General features: G+C 52.4%; 9 protein-coding genes across 9 annotated transcripts; 5 read left to right on the top strand and 4 right to left on the bottom strand.

Moving 5' to 3' along the window:
• Window positions 1-420: 420 nt before the first annotated feature.
• CDV56_107837 (uncharacterized protein) lies at window positions 421-3,093 on the bottom strand (the record flags this gene model as incomplete). The annotated part of the gene is made up of 2 exons (XM_026761456.1): window positions 421-1,393; window positions 2,483-3,093. 2 exons carry the CDS (start codon window positions 3,091-3,093, stop codon window positions 421-423), a joined length of 1,584 nt encoding a protein of 527 aa, XP_026613987.1.
• Window positions 3,094-4,197: 1,104 nt separating this feature from the next.
• Window positions 4,198-5,598, bottom strand: CDV56_107746 (TDT family transporter; the record flags this gene model as incomplete). Its single annotated transcript, XM_026761365.1, has 5 exons — window positions 4,198-4,344; window positions 4,395-4,680; window positions 4,735-5,031; window positions 5,086-5,454; window positions 5,507-5,598. 5 exons carry the CDS (start codon window positions 5,596-5,598, stop codon window positions 4,198-4,200), a joined length of 1,191 nt encoding a protein of 396 aa, XP_026613986.1.
• Window positions 5,599-6,136: 538 nt separating this feature from the next.
• Window positions 6,137-6,483, bottom strand: CDV56_107713 (uncharacterized protein; the record flags this gene model as incomplete). The annotated part of the gene is made up of 2 exons (XM_026761332.1): window positions 6,137-6,408; window positions 6,459-6,483. The coding sequence occupies 2 exons, from the start codon at window positions 6,481-6,483 to the stop codon at window positions 6,137-6,139; spliced, it is 297 nt and encodes a 98-aa protein (XP_026613985.1).
• Window positions 6,484-7,913: 1,430 nt separating this feature from the next.
• Window positions 7,914-9,487, top strand: CDV56_107588 (uncharacterized protein; the record flags this gene model as incomplete). The annotated part of the gene is made up of 2 exons (XM_026761207.1): window positions 7,914-8,492; window positions 8,591-9,487. The coding sequence occupies 2 exons, from the start codon at window positions 7,914-7,916 to the stop codon at window positions 9,485-9,487; spliced, it is 1,476 nt and encodes a 491-aa protein (XP_026613984.1).
• Window positions 9,488-10,203: 716 nt separating this feature from the next.
• CDV56_107525 (uncharacterized protein) lies at window positions 10,204-11,004 on the top strand (the record flags this gene model as incomplete). The annotated part of the gene is made up of 1 exon (XM_026761144.1): window positions 10,204-11,004. One exon carries the CDS (start codon window positions 10,204-10,206, stop codon window positions 11,002-11,004), a length of 801 nt encoding a protein of 266 aa, XP_026613983.1.
• Window positions 11,005-11,261: 257 nt separating this feature from the next.
• On the top strand, window positions 11,262-11,591 carry CDV56_107498 (BTB/POZ domain-containing protein; the record flags this gene model as incomplete). The annotated part of the gene is made up of 2 exons (XM_026761117.1): window positions 11,262-11,293; window positions 11,345-11,591. 2 exons carry the CDS (start codon window positions 11,262-11,264, stop codon window positions 11,589-11,591), a joined length of 279 nt encoding a protein of 92 aa, XP_026613982.1.
• Window positions 11,592-12,383: 792 nt separating this feature from the next.
• CDV56_107405 (putative sugar transporter) lies at window positions 12,384-13,859 on the top strand (the record flags this gene model as incomplete). Its single annotated transcript, XM_026761024.1, has 1 exon — window positions 12,384-13,859. One exon carries the CDS (start codon window positions 12,384-12,386, stop codon window positions 13,857-13,859), a length of 1,476 nt encoding a protein of 491 aa, XP_026613981.1.
• Window positions 13,860-13,926: 67 nt separating this feature from the next.
• On the bottom strand, window positions 13,927-16,929 carry CDV56_107254 (non-ribosomal peptide synthetase; the record flags this gene model as incomplete). Its single annotated transcript, XM_026760873.1, has 1 exon — window positions 13,927-16,929. The coding sequence occupies one exon, from the start codon at window positions 16,927-16,929 to the stop codon at window positions 13,927-13,929; it is 3,003 nt and encodes a 1,000-aa protein (XP_026613980.1).
• Window positions 16,930-18,285: 1,356 nt separating this feature from the next.
• CDV56_107118 (aminotransferase class I/II-fold pyridoxal phosphate-dependent enzyme) lies at window positions 18,286-19,661 on the top strand (the record flags this gene model as incomplete). Its single annotated transcript, XM_026760737.1, has 3 exons — window positions 18,286-19,051; window positions 19,102-19,244; window positions 19,290-19,661. The coding sequence occupies 3 exons, from the start codon at window positions 18,286-18,288 to the stop codon at window positions 19,659-19,661; spliced, it is 1,281 nt and encodes a 426-aa protein (XP_026613979.1).
• Between the last annotated feature and the right edge of the window lie 68 nt (window positions 19,662-19,729).

Here is a 19,729-nt window from a genome sequence, read left to right as displayed (position 1 = left end):
GTCTGATGGGGGGTGGGGGTGAGATTCCACCCGTGGGCCATGTCTAACTGGGATTGGATTGGGTTGCTTGGTTGTTCGTGGTCAGTTTATGTATTGTGAAGCGTTCTTGTTCAGAGCGACAACCTACGATGAATGGATCGACTGGTGGATATCAAGGTATATTACTAGCCATTAACAAATTGATTACATTGACTGAACTGGGCAAACGTATGAATAGATGCCATTGAATAATTCCATGGACATGGGTAGAATATCAATATCATCACGAAATAAGACATGGAACAAACGATCCTCGAGGAAATGAAGACGAAGACTAGACGAGACGAGACGGGAATGGATTAAACAACAATGACGATTTGATATTCCGGGCCGAAGAAAATGATATCGAAACATGCAAACTGGCTGAACTGAGGAAACAAATTACATCTGCTGGGGCATATGTGGCGACATGTGCGGTGGCATCTGGGGGTGCATTTGCGGATGCAGCTGCGGTGCCATCTGCGCCAGCTGATGAGGCATGAGGTAGGCGCGCTTGCGCGGGTCGTTCGCGTCCAGGGGTGGGCCGCGCTTCTGGGGCGGGTTCAGCATCATGGGATCGGACGGCTGGTGTTGTTGGTGTGGATGCGGTTGCTGGTGACCATGCTGATGCTGGTTCGCGAGAGCATGCGCGTGCGCGGGCAGGTGCGGAGATGCCTGATGCTGAAGATGCTGAGGCTGAGGCTGAGGCTGGGGTGAAGGCTGGACATGGTGCTGAGGCTGGACGGGAATCTGAATCTGAACCGGAGCATGGGCCTGGACCTGAGGTTGAGCCGGGGCCTGCGACTGAGCCTGCGGCTGCGCTTGTGGTTGTGGCTGGGCCGGAGCCTGAACCTGTCCCTGTCCCTGTCCCTGTTCCTGGGCTTGTGCCTCTGCCTCGGCTTCGGCTCGCTTCCGTGCTTCCACGTCGGCCTTGCGAGGACGACCGCGTGGCCGCCCAGTGCCACCCGGCTTGGCGGTGGATGGCTTGCGCGGTGTTTTCGGTTTGGGAGTCGTCGTGCCTCCGGCTGTCTCTGACTTACGGGGACGTCCGCGGCCTCGTTTGACAGGAACGGCAGGGACAGTACCATCAGGGCCAGGAACCGGGGCGGGAACCGGAGCGGTAGCTGCGCCAGTGGCAGCATTGGGAACGGGGCCGGATGCGCCACCAGCGGCCGCAGGGGCGGGTGCACCTGCAGCGGACGAAGCGGATTTCTTAGGCTTAGGCTTCGGAGGCTGTGTTCCATCCGGCAAGGGATTCTTACGGGGACGGCCGCGCTTCCGGGGTGTAGGAGCAGGTTGCTGGGAAGCACCTGGAGCAGCTGGGCCCGCTGGACCCGCTGGACCCGCTGGAGCCTGCTGTTGGCCCTGCTGTTGACTTTGGGCGTGCGATTGACCTTGACTTTGGCCTTGACCCTGGTTCTGGCCTTGCATAGCTGCGGGATTCTGCACCTGAGCTTGTGGTTGGAACTGGGGCTGAGGCTGGACTTGGGGATAGGATTGAGCCTGCACCTGCGCCTGCGTTTGAGCGGGAGCATGAGTTTGGGCCGGAGCCTGTGGATGATGCTGATGCTGAGGCAGGAACTGAATCGGCGATGGAGCCTCTGGACGATAGGTGGGCTGTGGTGGTTGTGTCGTCCCGTTGGTCTTGCCTGCAGTGACCACAGGAGATGCAGAAGCGGCAGCGGCAGCAGCAGCGGCCTTGGGTTGTCGACGCTTCTTCGCCGGTTTCGTTTCCTCCTTTTTGGGTTCTTGAGCTGCGGGCTTTGCTACTCCGCTCAAAGTGGCCGGTGGGATTGATGGCGTCGCTTGCTTTTGCTGTGGCTGTTGATGCTGCGACTGCTGATGGAACTGATGCGCCTGCTGAGCTTGAGCTTGCTGCGTATGTTGCTGCGCCTGCTGAGCGTAAGCATTTGGCTGCTGAGACTGCCTCTGATGTTGCTGGGCTTGCTGCTGAGCCTGCTGCTGAGCCTGGCGATGCTGCTGCAATGCTTGCTGCACTGCTTGTTCGTGCGGTTGTTGAGACTGCTGCGTTTGTGGCGTTTCCTGGCGGTTGTGCTGCTGAGACTGCTGGGACTGCTGGGACTGCTGAGGTTGCTGAGGCTGCTGAGGCTGCTGCGTTGGCTGTGCCTGTACCTGTGCCTGCTGAGCCTGCTGGTGTTGCTGGTACCGCTGATACGGATAGTGTTGGAACTGATGCTGCGTCTGGTATTGGGGCTGCTGCGATTGCTGCGCCTGATACCGTGACTGCTGAGCTTGCTGTTGCTGTTGATAAGTCTGCTGAGCTTGCTGCTGCTGATATGTCTGCTGCGTCTGCTGGTATGGCGATGCCTGCGCCTGTTGCTGTTGAAACGGAGACGACTGGTGCTGTTGATACGGAGACGGTTGCGCCTGGGTCTGTTGATACTGGGTCTGCTGTGAGGATTGCGGATACTGTGGTTGCTGCTGCTGTTGCGCTTGTTGGTACTGGGGCTGAGTCTGCTGCGGTTGAGTAGTCGCAAGCATGGGCGACGCAGCAGCAGGCGAAGGTGCGGACGGATGCGTATGAGATGTCTGACGATGCTGCAGATGGGGATGCTGTTGCAACCTCTCGTAAGACTGCTGCGGAGACGAAATACTCATTGCTTGAGCATGTGGCGACATGGCGGCTTGAGGGTTCATGGCCGGGTGCGCACGAAAGTTCGCCATGGGATTCATGTTCCTCTGCAAACTCTGTATCTGCGAGAGATACGGGTCTTTCAATTGACCGACGGAGTCGGTATGTCTGGACAGAAGATCCGAAGTACCCTGAGGCGCATAATGGCCGTAGGTGCCATAGCCACCTCCTGCGGTAAACCCGACCATCGACGCAGACGACGAGGGAGTTATCTTCCTCAGATCTGGCGAATGACTTGACAGATCTGACTGCTGCTGGCCCCGGAGCAGGGAACTGTTGCCAGCAATGCCATTGCTGCCATGGCCTGAATGCGCAGCAGCCGCACCCAGCGAAGGCGATTGCAGTTGGTGCTGCTGCTGGGGATGGGCATTCTGCTGCGATTGACGCTGTTGATGATACTGATGACCCCCGTATCCCATCATCTTGATTGAATTTTCTTGTGGAATCTCTGTCGGGGAGTCCGCTGTATCGAGATGAGCCAAGGACGCTGTCTCTCAGCAGGACATGTGACCACCGCGTCTCGAACCAATAATAACAACGACGCGGGTGGTGATGATGATCACAGGGAACAACCACAGATAATTGATCAGACCTGGTCCACAGATGGAATCACGGCAAGTAGAGGTATGTCAAGAAGAACAATGGTTTTAGTAAAGATAAAAGTATGTGGTGGCTATGTTCTGCCAACTCTTGTCTGGTCTGATTATGGCTGTGACTGGTTGTTGCCTCAGGCCGTCACTACGGCAGGCGAGTTCTACCCGGTGGCGCAGCGAGTTGCGAGAAATAATAATACACGAGAAATGGGTGAGAGGACGAATAACCCGGCACAGCAAGAGAACAAGGGGGTATTGGGACTAGAAAGAAAGCAGAAAAATCACGGCAATGAGGAGCAGAAGGGAATTCTGATGAAATCAACGCTGAACAACGGCCAAGAGGATGAATGTTTGGGGATCGCGAGATGGACTGTCGGCGTTGTTCTTTTTTTTATTTTTTATTTTCCATTTTTTGGACTTTGGATTTTGGATTTTTGGGGGGGCCTCCGCGTCACGTGACTTCGCGTCTACTTGGCCTTCACAAATCAGATGAGTCACCCAGGATTATAGATGCCTCAGTGCAAGAGAGAGATCAATTGCTCTGGCTGGTATACGGAGTAAAGAGCTACAGTTTGCACGAAGGCAGTCTGTCATGTTAATGCTATCAGTCAGTCCGATGTTGCTGGCACTACGCTGTAGAGCTCGAGCACTACGGTCTACGGAGCTAAAATAATAAAAATAAAGAGGAGAGAAAAAATTAAATTCCATTCCATAAATAATAATAAATGTGGAAAATAGAATAGATAATAATAAATATCAACCAAAAAATATCAGGCCCATTATTTCCTCCACCTAGTACCAGTACTATGGAAAATAATATTTTATTTCTCATTATTATTATTGATCGAGATCTCTTCTTTATATTTATTTATTGGCATATTTTTCTATTAATCCATATGACTATTATATATAACCAGCAAAATAGTCCAAATATCAAGCAGCCTTCGCAACATCCTTCTCCTCCTCCTTCAGCTTCAAATCCGCCAAACATGGCGCAAAGAACAGCTTCCCTGACACCACGCCTCTCAACGTCCCAATACTCACCACCATCCATAATACCACCACACAAAGCGAAATAATCTGCTAAGATCAGCGGCCTGCACTCTTCAATAGGGAAATAGAAGACATACCGTCCCGAGCACTTTGAAAAACTCTGACGGCAGCTCTCGACCCATCTGACAGGTACTTGTGGCAAAGACCCCGAGCGGGAATGTGAACCCCCACCAGCCGATATTAAAAGGAAAGCTGCGACATCTAGCGATAGAAGCAGATGCGAAGAACAGCCAGACCAGTCCGAACGACCAGAGAATGAGGGCGACGAGGAACCCGAGCGTGTAGAAGGTCGGGCCGGACGAGGCTTCCAGGGTATGTGTCTGCGCGAAGATGGTTTGGGCGGATTTGCCGAGTTTCATTGCTCTGTCGATTACATTAGTTTTTTCAAGTGGCGAGGATGATGGAACCAAAACTCACCCGTAACCGCCCTGACCTAATGGTCCCAGGGGGAGGAAAACGCTGACGATGACGGCCTTGGGAGGGAGCTTGTGGAGGGTCAGGCGCTGGAGGTAGATCACCATGACCATCATGGCGAGGGGGACGCCAATGCCCCAGAGGATATAGCTGACGAGCACCGTCCATAAGGCGTGTTGAGGGTTGGGGAGGACGTCAGCGACGATGGCGCCTGAGGAGGCTGCAACGACGCAGCTTACGATCGGGAGGAGCCAGACGGCAGTCATGGAAGAGAGTTGCGTTTCGTTTCCATGGGCCATGCTGCGAGAATTTGAGTTCACACATTCTCAGAGGTTTGGAAGGGAGTAGACGTACAGCAAAAAGGGCAACGACAACGCCGTCACCACCGAAAATATCGCGTCGAAGATCCATAACCCCCAGGCAAAGTTTCTGGTCCATTCTCCCCACACCGGGACGCAGACGAAACAAAACATGTTGATAATCGTAGTCAAGCCCATGGGAAATGTCCCAATAAACATTGACTGCACGGGATGGACGATCATGGCTTTGAAGATCTTCGGGTACAGTGTGTATCGCAGGAAGCTGATGATACACCCTGTGATGAAAAGGAGGACATTGACAGCGAAGATGACGACGGAAATCCAGTATAGCCATTGAGCATTGTAGGGGAGCGTATTTAGAAGAATGGATACAATGCCTGTCCCCATCGTGACTGAGAACCATCTATTCATAGTTAGTGTCTTCTTCGTTTGGTTGATGGGAGCAAGGTGCGTACGAAGGGGTGAAGTTGCGGACGATCCTCCTCCAGCCCACATCATGTTTTGTGAGCTGGGCTTGTGTTTGAGAATTTGTATTAGTGCAGCTCATTATGCTGGTGAAATACTCCTGCTGATTTCTGAAGAAGTTGATGATGGACGTGTCGAAGTAAGGATGGTCGCCACCGCTGCGAGGAACCGAGACTCAATCCAGCGAAGAATGCTGTATATCGCGACGCCGAACTTCAAAGGCTTCCAAAGTTAATGCTTAACCCTGTTTATTGTTTACTGAGATCGGCTCTATATAGCCTGGTTTACACTTCATCGCTTCATCTTTTGCTGACTGAGTCATCTTCGGATAGTCGGTACGCTGAAAAGTCAATTCGGCCGAGACAAATCCTTTGTTACGTCAAGCCAGAGCAGCTGTTTTTATTAGACAATCAATTCAATCGATGCCGGGTTTTCTTAGTGATATAAAGACAGGGATAGCCAAAAGAGATAAGGGATATTGCGTGCATAGGTAGATTCCAGTTGGTCCGTCAATCAGCCATTATATAGTAGGCCTAATAGCGATGTCATCATTCATGAAGCAAACCAGAAGAATCATACAAATTAGAAGTAACCCTCCCCATCATCAAGGCCGATCTTCACTACTTCCTCTCTCCTCCAATGCTGGCCAAAGTATCCTTCGTGCTGTTATCCTTCGTGCTGTTGCCCGCACTGCTTGTCGTCTGTCCCAGTCCCTGCCCAGCACCAGACACTGTGTCTCCGAGACCTTGGGTGGCTCCGCCAACAGTGTCCCCGAGTCCCTTGGTCGCTCCACCAACAGTTTGTCCAAGGCCACCGACAGTGTTACCGACGGTGTTTGTGAGGCCGCCAACGGTGTTGCCTAGAGTATTTCCAAGACCACCGAGGAGGCCAGCTGTCAGTCTCAATCAGCCTGGATCTTGTGAAAGAGGTAGGAGAACATACGGTTCTGTTTCTGGTTTTCAGACATTTCGGTATGGAAGTAGTGAGGGAGTGTTTGAGTTCAGATGGAAATTGCTTTGGATTGTTTGTGGTAGTAGTACTCCTGTCAGCTAGACTCTATCAGCTTGATTTATATACCCAACTGAACGAAGCAACACTAACAGCACAAGCCCCATACGTCAGCTCTGACCCAGCAGCCGGTTGGATATCAGACAGCAGCCCCGGGGAATAACTGCCAATGACCGTGGTGCGCTGCTGGGGACTGACGCAACACCCATGGTTGATATCATGGCGCGTGTCACGTAGAGTGGGGTGGGTGGCGATGAGGTATTATGATAGAGACTGTCGTGGATGATCTTGATATCATGGATGAGTATCGCAGATCTTGCCTTGTGTTGATTTGATCTGGATCTCAACGGAGGACTGATCTAAGCATTGATTGCGATGATGTCATATATCCCAACTGCACAGTCATGATTTCCTGTCTTGAATGCCATATTGATGTATTATCGATGATGGGTAAAAAATTGAAGCAGAGACAGGGGACGTACAAGTAATATCTAATTCTAAACAAGGATCACATACTCTGAGCAATTTTATCTCAACAAAGCACTTCCTTTGGCCCTGTTTCAACTAAGAGCTGATGGTGGTCTAGGGGGTCCAACAAACACTGAGAGGGGGTAGGCTCTCTGGAGCCTTAGCTCTCAGACCTTTTCTTAGGGAGAGAGCTGGGCTACATCAATCTAGCGCGCCTTTGGCCAGGGATTGATTATTGGCTGTCGCCTAACCAGTTAGTCATGGTTGGTGAGGCGTATATCCCAGCTCTATAAGTTTCAAACTGGCTTTGCATCTAGCTTGGTTTAGGGTGAACAGACTAGAACTACTATGATTTATAATATTCCATCCGTGCAAGAGAGAATAGCCCAGCTCGAGCTTGAGAGTAGAAACTGTTGTAGCGAGTCGTCCCTTCTAGGCCATGTGACCTCGCCTAGCTCTCGCACAGTAGATGCTCTATACTTCCTCTTCTCCCTCTCTCAAGACACGCCAACAACACATTCAAGATGCCTTCTTTATTTCCAGGTCGTTTAGGCCATTTCCATAGCCATAGGAGGTTACGCCTCGATTCTGACGGCAATCTCCATTTAGTGAACCGACTCTCAAGACAACCTCCGTCTACAGGACTGATTTCAACGAGAATCTGCAACAAAATGAAGGCTACAGTGAATTTCAAGGCATTGTTTGAGCCTGAGGCACCAATTGTATAGGTATATAATCTCACAGATTTGAGACTATTCACTCATTAACCATCATTCATCTCTCTCCCCAGCTACAGCTACATATCGCGCTCAAAACCCTGATAGCACGTCCTCGACGCCAGGCTTGCAAGTACAGGTAACTCCCCGAGCATGACTGTCTAAAAATCGAGCTGACGCCTTCAAGTCACAGAAGGTCGCCAGAATGGGGATCGAAATCCTAGATTTACCCGTTGAGATACTCGAAATGATCTTCTTCGAAGCCATCCTTCCTTGGGAAGAGAGCATCGACAAGCTCATGGACTATGAGAGTGGCCTCTGTATTGCTCTGACCTGCAAGAGATTCAATCTCGTCGTTCGACGTGTCTTTTACCGTCGAATCGAACTGGGCACGCCAGATCTTGATCCCATCAGCGGAAGGGCTGAAAGTCTGTTGCAGTCCCTGTCCTTGTACCCTGCATTGCAATCCACCTGTCAGTCCTTCCAAGTTTACCTCGAAGAAGGAGCCTTTACAAAGCACACCTTCAGAACAATCAGCAAGCTGGTGTCTTTGCTTCATCGCGTGCGCGTTTTCGAGGTGATTGGGAGCAACGGCCATCCGTGGACCTGGCTGCTACTTCTGAAAGCCATTCAGATGAAGACTGTGGATGAGATTCGAGCTGGTGACTGCATTGTACCCCCTCAAGATGTATTCATGATCAAGAAATGGGAGGTCTGGGCCGCGAGAATGGCTGCTCTGGGAGACAATATTCCTGGAAATGTTGCGTGTTTTCTCCACAGACAGGTGAGCCGAGGCCATTTGATTACTTTTTGTTTCCATCCACTTGAATCCCCCCATACAGGTGCTTCTACTATAACGGGAACCCAGCTGACAGTTGAAAGAGTGAAAACGGAACCCTTCCTATTATCAAGACCGCGAAATTGAACGGATTCAGCCAAACCCCACCACTGCTGGCAGAGATCATGACCTGGTTCGACGGACTCGAGCATTTTGCCTTTACGTACACGCGCCCGCATGTGTGGGATTATAGATGGGACTACGCCAACCTCGGAGCGGCCCTCGACCACCACAAGGAGACACTGAAGTCGATTCTGATTTATCAGTTTGGGTACAGCGGGGCTGGCCTCTTCGACCTGACCAGCTACACGAATCTTAGAGTGCTCGAACTCTCATTCTACAACGTCATGGTTGAACCGCCAGAATACGCCGCGACCAGACTCCTTGCGCCGAACTTGGAGCTATTGGTGCTTGACTTTTGGACGCATGTCCGCCAGAAGGCGAAATACAACTGTATTGAACGTGGTGACGAGGAGTGGTTCGTGCAATTTGGAGAACATGCGGCCAAAAGACGAAAGTCCCTGCCCCGGGTGCACGCCAAAATCCCCGTCTATGCGTTCCGAGGCACTAAGCAGGAGCTTGGCCAGGCCCAGCTCACGTTTGATGATCTCGACCACATCGAGGATGCGCTGCAGGGATATGGCATTGACTTCACATTCGACGATCCTCCTATCTCAAAAGAAAAACGGGAGGAATGGATACGAGAGAAGGATGAATGGGACTTGCTGGATGGACTTTGGAGATATATGAACCGCTGGGCGAAATACCACTCGGAGGAATCAGATTCGGGGGAATCTACAGACGAGCTGGATGCCGGGGAGCCCGAGAAAGAGACCCAGGAATCTACAGACAGCTTGGATATCAAGGAAGATGAGAAACTGGCCCAGGAATCCGCAGACAAGCTGGATACTAAAGAGCCCGAGGAGGAGATCCAGACTTGACCATGTTGTCATCATGTATCAACTTGCACTTGCTCTGTTCAGCTCTGTCATGGACATCCTTGGAACATATTGAACCTGGCGCAAGGTGTGTAAATTGGCTGTTGATGATGTATTGAGTCCATACTATGTGAAATATGAAATATTTGTACTTTAGATGAGAGAATCTTTTGACATTGTTCCAGAATAACCCTAACAATTGATTAGTTCATATGAGTGTAACTCTGATATATCCATGAGTCATAAGGATGATGATAATTCTTATAGTATTCACTTTCTCTCTCCTTGTCTTATAAGAATCTGATGTTTAATATTCTTTATCATTTATTTCATTCTCCCTAACCTATAGACCACACTGGCCATATGTGGTTAGTTACTTATTCACTCCTGTATAACTTTTCTTTATGATTTACTGTTTATTTTAGCTCTAGCAAAGCATAGACACCCTATAACTATTTACTCTATATCCTTTCTCTGTATTCACAGGGACAAGAAGGAATTGCCATCATGAAGAATAAGATATACTAGCACTTGAAGTCTAACTATAGCTAGGGCTCATGGCCATGTCTTATCACTAATATAGTGGAGTAATTCACCAAGTGGAGTCTTACCACAACATCACATATGGATGATCCATCTCCATCTACTCATTCTAGCATAAACCAACATCTCTCAAATCACCTTGATCTATATAGCCCGGATTCTAAGTCCATCCATCCATGGATCCAAACGACATCAACATCCTCGCTCACTTCCTAGCCTTCAACCAAATCCCCTCATCTTCCCCTCCCCCAGCAGACGTCCTCGTCCTCTGCGTCTCCGCCATCCTCCCCACCGCAGAGAAAGTCTTCACCCATCTCGAAACCAACCCAACAGCAACCAAAACCCTGGTCCTCTGTGGCGGACTCGGCCACTCCACACCCCATCTCTACGACGCAGTCGCCAACGATCCACGCTACGCGCATCTCCTCCCAGAGGTCGCCGGACTCCCAGAAGCACAGGCCCTCCATCGCATTTTCACGCGCTGCTTTGATGCACCGCGGATCCAGAACGCATGTCGGGTCCTGGTTGAAGACCGCTCGACGAACTGCGGCGCGAATGCGGTTGAAACGAAGCGGCTTCTTGAGGCGCATGGAGTCTCTCCGCGGAGTATGCTGATTGTGCAGGACCCGACCATGTCTCGGCGGACGGTGGCGTCGTTTGAGAAGGCTTTTGGTGGGGCTGCTGGGTCTGGGAAGGGGGGGCTACGGTTGACCAGTTGGCCGACTTTTGTGCCGAGGGTTAGGCTGGAAGGAGGGGAGGTGGTGTATGATGAGTCGGTTGGGATTGGGGCGTCGCGCTTGTGGAGGGTACCGCGGTTTCTGGGGTTGCTGATGGGGGAGATTCCGCGACTTAGAGATGATGAGGAGGGGTATGGGCCCAGAGGGAAGGGGTTTATTGTGCACGTTGATATTCCGGATGAGGTAGAGGAAGCGTGGAAGAGGATGGAGAGTGTGGAGATGGAGTGGGAGAGACGGTAGTTGTGGTTGATGTCGGGATATAAGACAAGCTGATGTCTCGCGTCTGATTTATATAAAGATACAGCAAGACATCTTTGTCAGTGTTTCAGTCGAACTGCATTTCTAACCGTGGTATGAGAGACTGCGGTGTATAAAGACGAAGTCGAATCTAGACTTTGACCTGTTCTCTAACATCTCCATCACTGCTGCGCAGAATGGCCCACTCAACAACTCCAACTGACCAGCATCCCTGGAGGATTGCCCCCAAACAGACAAAAATGAGCTGCCTTGCTGACAAGCAGACAATGGGGTATGTCACGAAGCATATCACCCATCCAATGAACTGTACTGACCTTACCAGCCTCCGCAGCGGAACCTTCCAAGTCCACGTCGGCAAAGACGACAATATGGTCACCTTCCACATCCACATCTCCGTCGCCTGCAAATACTCCAGCTTCTTCCGCTCAGCCGTCATCTGGTCCTGGGTCAGATCCACCGGCGACGTCGTCAACCTCCCCGAGTACGAGCCCGACACGTTTGAACTCTACCTGCAGTGGCGCTACACGAACACCCTTCCTGTCAGCGAAGAATCGGAAGAGAAACCATAGTACTGCGACCTGCTTCTCCTGGCCAAGGCATACGCGCTGGGCGCGTATCTCGCCGACACCTTCTTCCAGGACGCCGTGGCGGATGCCTTGATGCATAGGCTGTATGCGAAGAGGGAGACTTCGGGAAGATGCAAAGGCTGTCGGTGGGAGTTTGTGGCTTTTCTGTATGAGAAGACGGGCTCGAGCTCGCCTATTCGCCATCTTCTGGTTAATATGCTGGCAAGAGATTATGAAAGATGGCTATCTGAGGTGGGAGCAGCCAGTCTGCCCAAAGAGTTTCTGTCTGATCTGTTGATGTATGTTGCGGGGGTGACGGCTCATCGGCCTATGCAGGAGTACTGGGGGAAATGCACATTTCATTCACATGAGGCAGAGCAAGAGTGCTATCGCCGTCACTTTATGATTAATTGATTTGGTGTTATCAAGGGTTTGGTGATGTGTTGGGCTCATATTTCTGGGGGTGTTTGTGTTTCAGTTTCTTCTTTTGGAATGTGGATGGCTTCAAGTTTGTTCTCACCTTCTCTCTTCCCCCTCTCTCCCTTCTCTTCCTTCGTTGTACCATTAACATGAGAATATCGACATCGAATACAGACTAGAGAAGGCATATTCTATAAATGCAGGGCTTTGTTGATCTCAGACCAGGATCCAATCACGTCATTCGTATTTGACGCGGGGTTGAGGCTTCATTCACCCTGCAGGAAATGTCCAGCAGCCTTCGTCCCCATCTTCTTTTTCTTCTTCACCATCATCTTCAAGCCATCGAATTCATCAGATCCACCTTCGTGAATCAAAATGGCAGATCAAGACAAGCTCACCGACTACCGCCTCAACGCCGCCACACTCAACACTGCCATCCAGAGCATCGGCATGGGCGCCTATCAATGGCAACTCTTTATCGTCATCGGCTTCGGCTGGGCAAGCGACAACCTCTGGCCGATCGTGACCTCGCTCATCCTGGGCCCTGTCACGTCGGAATTCCACATCTCCAGTCCGCCATTCCTGACTCTAGCCCAGAACATCGGCCTGCTCCTTGGCGCCCTGTTCTGGGGCTTCGGCTGCGACATCTTCGGCCGCCGCTGGGCCTTCAATCTCACCATCGGCCTGACCGCAGTATTCGGGCTCGTGGCCGCCGCGTCGCCCACCTTCGCCGCGGTATGCGTATTCACCGCGCTGTGGTCCACCGGCGTGGGCGGGAACCTCCCCGTCGACTCGGCCATCTTCCTCGAGTTCCTCCCGGGCTCGCACCAGTACCTCCTCACCGTACTGTCCGTCTACTGGGCGCTCGCCCAGCTGCTCGCCAATCTCATCGCCTGGCCGATCCTCGGCAATCTCACCTGCCCCGATGAGGAGACCTGCACCCGCGCCAACAACATGGGCTGGCGGTATTTCCTCATCGCCATGGGCGGGATTGCCCTCCTCATGTGCCTCCTCCGCTGGACCTGTTTCACCTTGTATGAATCGCCAAAGTTTCTAATGGGCAAAGGCCGCTACGAAGACGCCGTGGCCGTCGTCCACGAAGTCGCCCGCCGCAATGGCACCTCTGCCTCCTTGTCCGTCGACGACCTCACCACCCCTGCAACCACCGCAGACACGGCCCGCGGCGGCTCCCGCGGGACAAACGTCCTCATCCGCCAACGCCTCGACCACCTGACCCTCAACCACATCCGGGCCCTCTTCGACACCCCCCGCCGCGCGTGGTCCACATCCCTCCTGATCGTCGTCTGGGGTCTTATCGGCCTCGGCTTCCCCCTCTACAACGCCTTCCTGCCCTACATCCAGCAAACCAAGGGCGCCGAGTTCGGCGACGGCTCAACGGCCCTGACCTACCGCAACTCGCTGATCATCGCTGCGGCAGGCCTCCCCGGTGCCCTGATCGGCGGCGTGCTAGTCGAAGTACCCTACCTCGGCCGACGGGGCGCCATCAGTTCCTCCGCTGTGCTGACGGGCGCTTTCCTGCTGGCGTCCACGACGGCCATGTCCTCTTCTGCGCTGCTGGGTTGGAACTGCGCGTATAGCTTCACGAGTAGTCTGCTCTATGCGGTGCTGTATGCGTATACGCCCGAGATGTTCCTGACCAAGGACCGCGGGACGGGCAATGCGTTGACCGCGGCCGCGAACCGGGTGGGCGGCATCCTCGCGCCGGTTATTGCGCTCGTAGCGGATCTGAAGACCAGTGTGCCGGTGTATGTGAGCGGGGGGTTGTTTGTGGTTGCTGGGCTGGTGGTCTTGATGATTGGGTATGAGTCGAGGGGGAAGACGAGCCTATAGTCATACATACAGAGCGTCCATACAGCACCTCATACATAGAATTCAGCTAGACTTGAGTGATAAAGGTCTACTTCTTGACATTATAGTACCCCTTGCGATCCCAGAAATCAATAAACCTCTTCAGCATCTCCGCGTCAAACGGCACGAATTCAATTTCCGGGTGGTCCTTCAGCGCTTCAACCGTGTTATCGCACCGGTACACAGGCGAGTACTGGCTCGCTTCCCACCGCGTCAGCCTCCCCAGCACCTTCTCCTGGAACACCGGCATCAGAGGAGCCAATGGCCCCTTCTTCTGCTGCGCGGCCACCTGCTCCACCCACTCCTCGTACGGGATGAGTCTGACATCGTACCCTGCCTCGTTGAGCACGGCGCAGGTTCCTTCAACCGTTACCGACTGGCGCACATCCGGAGAAAGCAGGCTATACGATCTGCCTAGGTTGCTATTATCCGACGCGATCTGCATTATGGCCGCCAGCACATAGTCCACCGTCACGTACTCGAGGCGCTGGTCGAGGCGCGGGAATGTCCCGAGCTGGATACACCCCACCACAAACCGGGAGAAGAAGTCGTCGGGGTTGCTGGTCCCTGTCGTGCTATCGCCGATGATGAAACCTGGTCGGTAGATTGCGACGGGTAAGCCCCGGTCTCGCATGCGGCGCACCATGGCCTCGGCCGTCCACTGGCTCTGCGCGTAGCCCAGATCGTACCGAAGACCCTGGATGTGCGGTTGGAGGGGCTCGTCCTCGTAGAGTACCTTGGTGCCGAGGATGCAGCCCGTTGGACCCCACACGTCGATGCTCGACATGTAATGGAATGCCTTGCGGCGGCCGGCGGCCGCTAGCCGGAGGGCGTTGCATGTCCCCACGACATTGGCGGTGTGATGCTCGCGATACGACTCGCAGAAGTTAACCTTTGCCCCGAGGTGGAAGATTACTGAGGCCCAGTCGGCCAGCCAGGTGAATTTCTTTGTTCCCAGGCCCAGTTCGCTGTCGGCAAGATCTCCCTCCAGAGTCAGTAGCTTCTGCGTCTGCTCGAACGCGTCGGGCCATAGATCGTATCGTTCCAGGGCCCGCTGTATTCGAGTCGCCGCGCTGAGCCCGTTCTTAGGACGTGCCAGACATGCAATCTGTTTCACTGCGGGTCTCTGCATGAGGTGATGCAGGAGGTGAGCGCCCACAAAGCCGGTCACGCCGGTGATGAAGACGCGTCCTTCGGTTTCTGCTTCCCATTGCGGGACGAGCTCGATATCATCGACGAGATCGACATCTTGCATCCAGATTCTGGTATCGTCGGGTGCATTGGCTTGTTTGAGCTCCGCGGGTTCTAAAAACCGTACCAATCTGTCGAGCCTGGAATGGCGATGCAACTCTTCCATCGAGACAAGACAGCCGAAATGCTCTTGGATGAGAGAGATCAGCGCCGCAGCTTGGAGCGAACTGCCTCCAAGTGCAAAAAAGTCATCCTCGTCTCGAACTTCGGAGACATTGAGCAGGTCCCTCCAGAGTCCCCGAACCACGGTTTTCTTGTCATTTGATCCGTGTCCATTGATTGATGGCGCTGGTTCTCGAGAGTCAAGCCTTTGTTGAACAAGGGCCTTGCGGTCTACTTTTCCGTTTTGGGTCAACGGAAACTCCGTGGCATATTCGATGGCATCGGGAACCATGTACGACGGAAGCCGCTCGCGAGCATACTCTAGCAGATGCTGTGGATGGGGCTTCTCGCTGCCTGCCACAAAGGCCACCAGCGCATGCATTCCGTCCTCGGATAGCGGCGGTTGTCGAACCACCACGGCCGACTGAATGCCTCCATGCGAGAGCAAGACACGTTCAATTTCGCCTAGCTCAACACGGAATCCCCCATGTTTGACCTGATTGTCGACTCGGCCGACGAAATCGAGAACATCAGTACCAGCGCGCCATTCCGCCATGTCTCCCGTGCGATACAGACGGACGGTTCCCTCACCAGGCAATCCCAGGTCCTTTCTGTTCAAATGAACAAAACATTGGTTAGTCTCATCGGGCCTATTCCGATATCCTGCTGACTGCTGCGGTCCTCCGATGTAAATCTCGCCCTGTCTTCCGCTGTCATGGATAGGCTTCTGATCTTCATCCAAAAGCACGAGTTCCATGTCCCCCACCGCTTTACCAATGCTGATTCTTTCTTTAGAAGTTTCTTCCAAGGTGACTTCAAACATGGTGGTCAGCGTCGTACACTCTGTCGGACCGTACGTGTTCCACAGGTGCTGTGGCGGTCCCCCTTGCAGAACAGCTCTCATAGCACGCACATTTGCCACGTCTCCAGCTGTGAGGACATGGCGTAACGACGAAAATGCTGCCGGGTCTGTGAAGCCGATGATTTGGAACAGTGCAGCTGTAATGATTGTCACTGTCACCTCCTGAGACTCGAGAAATCTCCGCAAAGCACCGGGATCAGTGGCAACCCCTCGGGGCATCACCACAATTGTGGCCCCCGAGATGAGTGTGACCCAGATCTCGAACAAACTTAAATCAAAGCCCGGATTGTTGAACTCGGTCACTCTATCGGCTTTTGACAATGGTGTTGTGGGAGTCTTTGTCGCCAGGTGCAGAATGCTTTCTGCACGGATTTCAACCGGTTTGGGCTTTCCGGTGGACCCCGAGGTGAAGAGAATATGGCTTATTTCTGACTGATTTTCGAACTCCCCCGGCATTACCTCGAGGGTCTTCCCGCCGGAAATATGGTGCACGTGAATGACTTCGAAAGATTGCAAATCCACGGTAACCTCACCGTCAACGAGTATACGTTTTACTTGGACATCGCTCAAGAGCGCAGTGATGCGACGCTCTGGAAGTGATGGCTCGATAGGCACACAGGTCCCACCGGCAAGACGCACAGCAAGCTGAGAAACAACCTGCTTGATTCCAGGGCCGAGTAGGATCCCGATCATTTCACCAGCGACGCTCGCCCCGAGCGTGCGGGCTAAGTGAGCAGCTTCTGCCATCAACTCAGCATAACTGAGAGATAGGTTGCCGTCCTCCACAGCTGCAGAGTCGGGGGCTCTCTGGGCATGGTCATAGATAATTCTTTCCATAGCTTTTGCTTCAATCAGACGAGGGTGCTTCAAGATTCAGAGAACGTGCTTGTGAACTTGCTGTTGATATCAGAATTGACTCTCATCCCATGAAGTCACGGCAGCTTTTATAGACAAGGCAGAAAGACTCGCCCCATCTTCTGCCCTCCAAGCGCTATATCTCTGTTCATCATCATAATCGGCCAGTTGGAACTTCAAGGCATGCCCTGACGCATGCTGCAAACCTGTACTGACAAGTCATTCTCAGCACCGCTGCTCTCGGCCGATCACTCTCAACGACGCCAGTAACTATCGCAAGAGTCCTGTGCACAGATGTGACTCAGTCTGTCACTTGACGCATTCATGAACGTCAGATATTGCCATATAGGTCTCTCTGCATCTGTGATCAGCGTTGTTTTCCGGCCGAAAAGACTCCCAAGGGATTCTCCTCCTCTGAAAGCAGAGCTCAGCACACTCAGAAACTCAAATCCATGCAAGATTAGGCCTCGAAGACATTGAGAGGGCAATCTGTTGAGATTCCTTCGTAAAGCGTAGCTCACATTCCGTCCACAGAGGAGTAGTCAAGGCGTCGGTCCTGCGAAATGATCTCACAATCATCGCACTAGAGAACGAACATGAAATCTCAAAGCCCGAGATGTGGGTAACAAAATTGGTAAACTTGTTGTCAACCTACCGGGCTTTGATCTGACAAGATGCCTCGCGGCCTCTGGCCTCCCTTATCCTTCCCGATTCAAACAATTGCAGATTGCCATCAATTCGATCGACAACCTCACGACTATGCATATGAAGGAAAAGAACCCAAATACTGGCCACATGTATTACTTGCATTCCTTGGGCTGCAAAAGATTCTTCAAGCGGGTTGGGGCGGCAGCTGGCCATAATTGGTCGTTGGGCATTTCGTGCATGCGTTGTACAGCTCAGGCGAACTCCCTTCCAATCAACAGACAACAATTCAATAATGTCGCTCATATGTCCATCAGTCACCAGGTTTTATGCAGAAACTCTATCTTGAGGCCTGTCTTGTTGCTGGGCCTGGGGAAGACCGTGCTCTTACCGGGACAGCCCTGGATGTGACGAAGTAAGCTGCAGGATGAGGGAAGACACCAAGTAAGTCGTATGAAAAATATACCTGTCGGCATCTGATGCGTTCATTCGGAGTCATCATGCTTCATTCCTCGAGTCAAATGGAAATTTTGAGCAATAGCAGTGATCTCAGAACTATTCTTGGTCTTGGAAGACCCCGATGTTATAAGTACTGCAACTGCACTGTGAGCCTGTCGGATTCCAATCAAGATTTTTATTGTGAGAGAAAAGACCTTGTACCACTCTGCACTGCAACATCCTACCTGCAACAATATGGAAGGCAAGAAGATCTTGTCCCGTAAACTTCAGTCCACACTGGAGGAGCGTGATCGTGATAAGCGATTGATCAAGCCCGCGGATCCAGAAGTCCTTGCTCAGATGGTGGACTTTGGTTCTAATGATACGCTTTCGCTCGCAACATCAGGAGCTCTGACTCGGGCCTTCCTGGATCAACTCCGGAAGAACCCGAACTTCATTGTCGGTAGCACCTCGAGTCGCGCCTTGGAAGGAACGACCAAATACCTGAAGGATCTTGAGCTCTACCTGGCTCGGTTTCACAAGGCTGAGTCGGCTGCGTTCTTCAATTCTGGTTATGATGCGAATGTGGCCATCTGGTCGACCATCCCACAGCCCGGAGATTTCGTATTACACGATGAGTATGTGCATGCAAGCATCCATGATGGAATGCGACGGGGACGGGCCACCACCGTCTCCTTTGCCCACAACAATTGTGACTCCTTCCGCCGTGCTCTAGAAGATCTTCGTGACCAGCACCCTGCAGTGTTAGAGGGCAGGCAAGTGGTATTCATCGCCCTGGAATCATTCTATAGCATGGAGGGCGACGCAGCCCCTATTCATGAAATGCTTGACATTGCCAAGAAGACTCTTCCAAGGGGGAATGTCATGTTTTCGGTGGACGAGGCACACTCGAACGGCTTGATCGGACCGAACGGCTCAGGTTTCGTGTGCCATTATGGACTCGAGGAGGAAATCGGGCTTCGCTTGAATACCTGCGGCAAAGCTTTGGGTTCGAATGGAGGTACGTGTCCAGATCCTTCCACTACTGTGACTTCCCCCTGACCTTCTCAGGCGTGGTGCTGGCCAGTCCGACTATAAAACAGACCCTTATCAATTACGCGCGGAATTTCATCTTTACCACTGCCCCTTCGTTTGTAGCGTTAGCAGCGGTCAAGGCTGGGTATGAGATCATTGCCAGCGAGGACGGAGAGAAGGTTCGCACTTCCTGCACGTATCAAGCTCGGAGCTAACGAAAACAGCGCCGACAACGCCTGCAGCAGAATATCAGGCATTTTTACCATAAATTGACTAGCCATCCGCAATGGGCTACTGTCAAAGCAAGAGCCATCATCCAGCTTCCGACTGAGAATACCTGGAACACTGGACCTTTCCAGTCGCCCATCATTCCGTTGGTGACCCCTGGCGAATCGACCGAGTTGGCGGAACAGATGCAACGAGCCAAATTCTGGGCGAACCCGGTGCGGTATCCTGTTGTCCCAAGGAAGCTTGATCGAGTGCGGATCTCGGTGCATGCGGACAATACCGAGGAGCAGATTGACGCTGTTGTTGAGGTGATTATGGACTGGGCGATGAAGCGAGCTGAGCAGTCCGAAAGAACGGCCAAGTTGTAATGCGACCATGATTGCGATGACATGATTAGCTTTATAGCAAATATCCAAGCTAGAAACTTTGAGACTTA

The sequence above is a fragment of the Aspergillus thermomutatus genome, assembly GCF_002237265.1.
Source record: "Aspergillus thermomutatus strain HMR AF 39 chromosome Unknown NODE_109, whole genome shotgun sequence".
Classification (NCBI taxonomy): domain Eukaryota; kingdom Fungi; phylum Ascomycota; class Eurotiomycetes; order Eurotiales; family Aspergillaceae; genus Aspergillus; species Aspergillus thermomutatus.
Note: the sequence above shows the minus strand (reverse complement) of the source record. Positions and strands in the feature narration are given on the sequence as shown.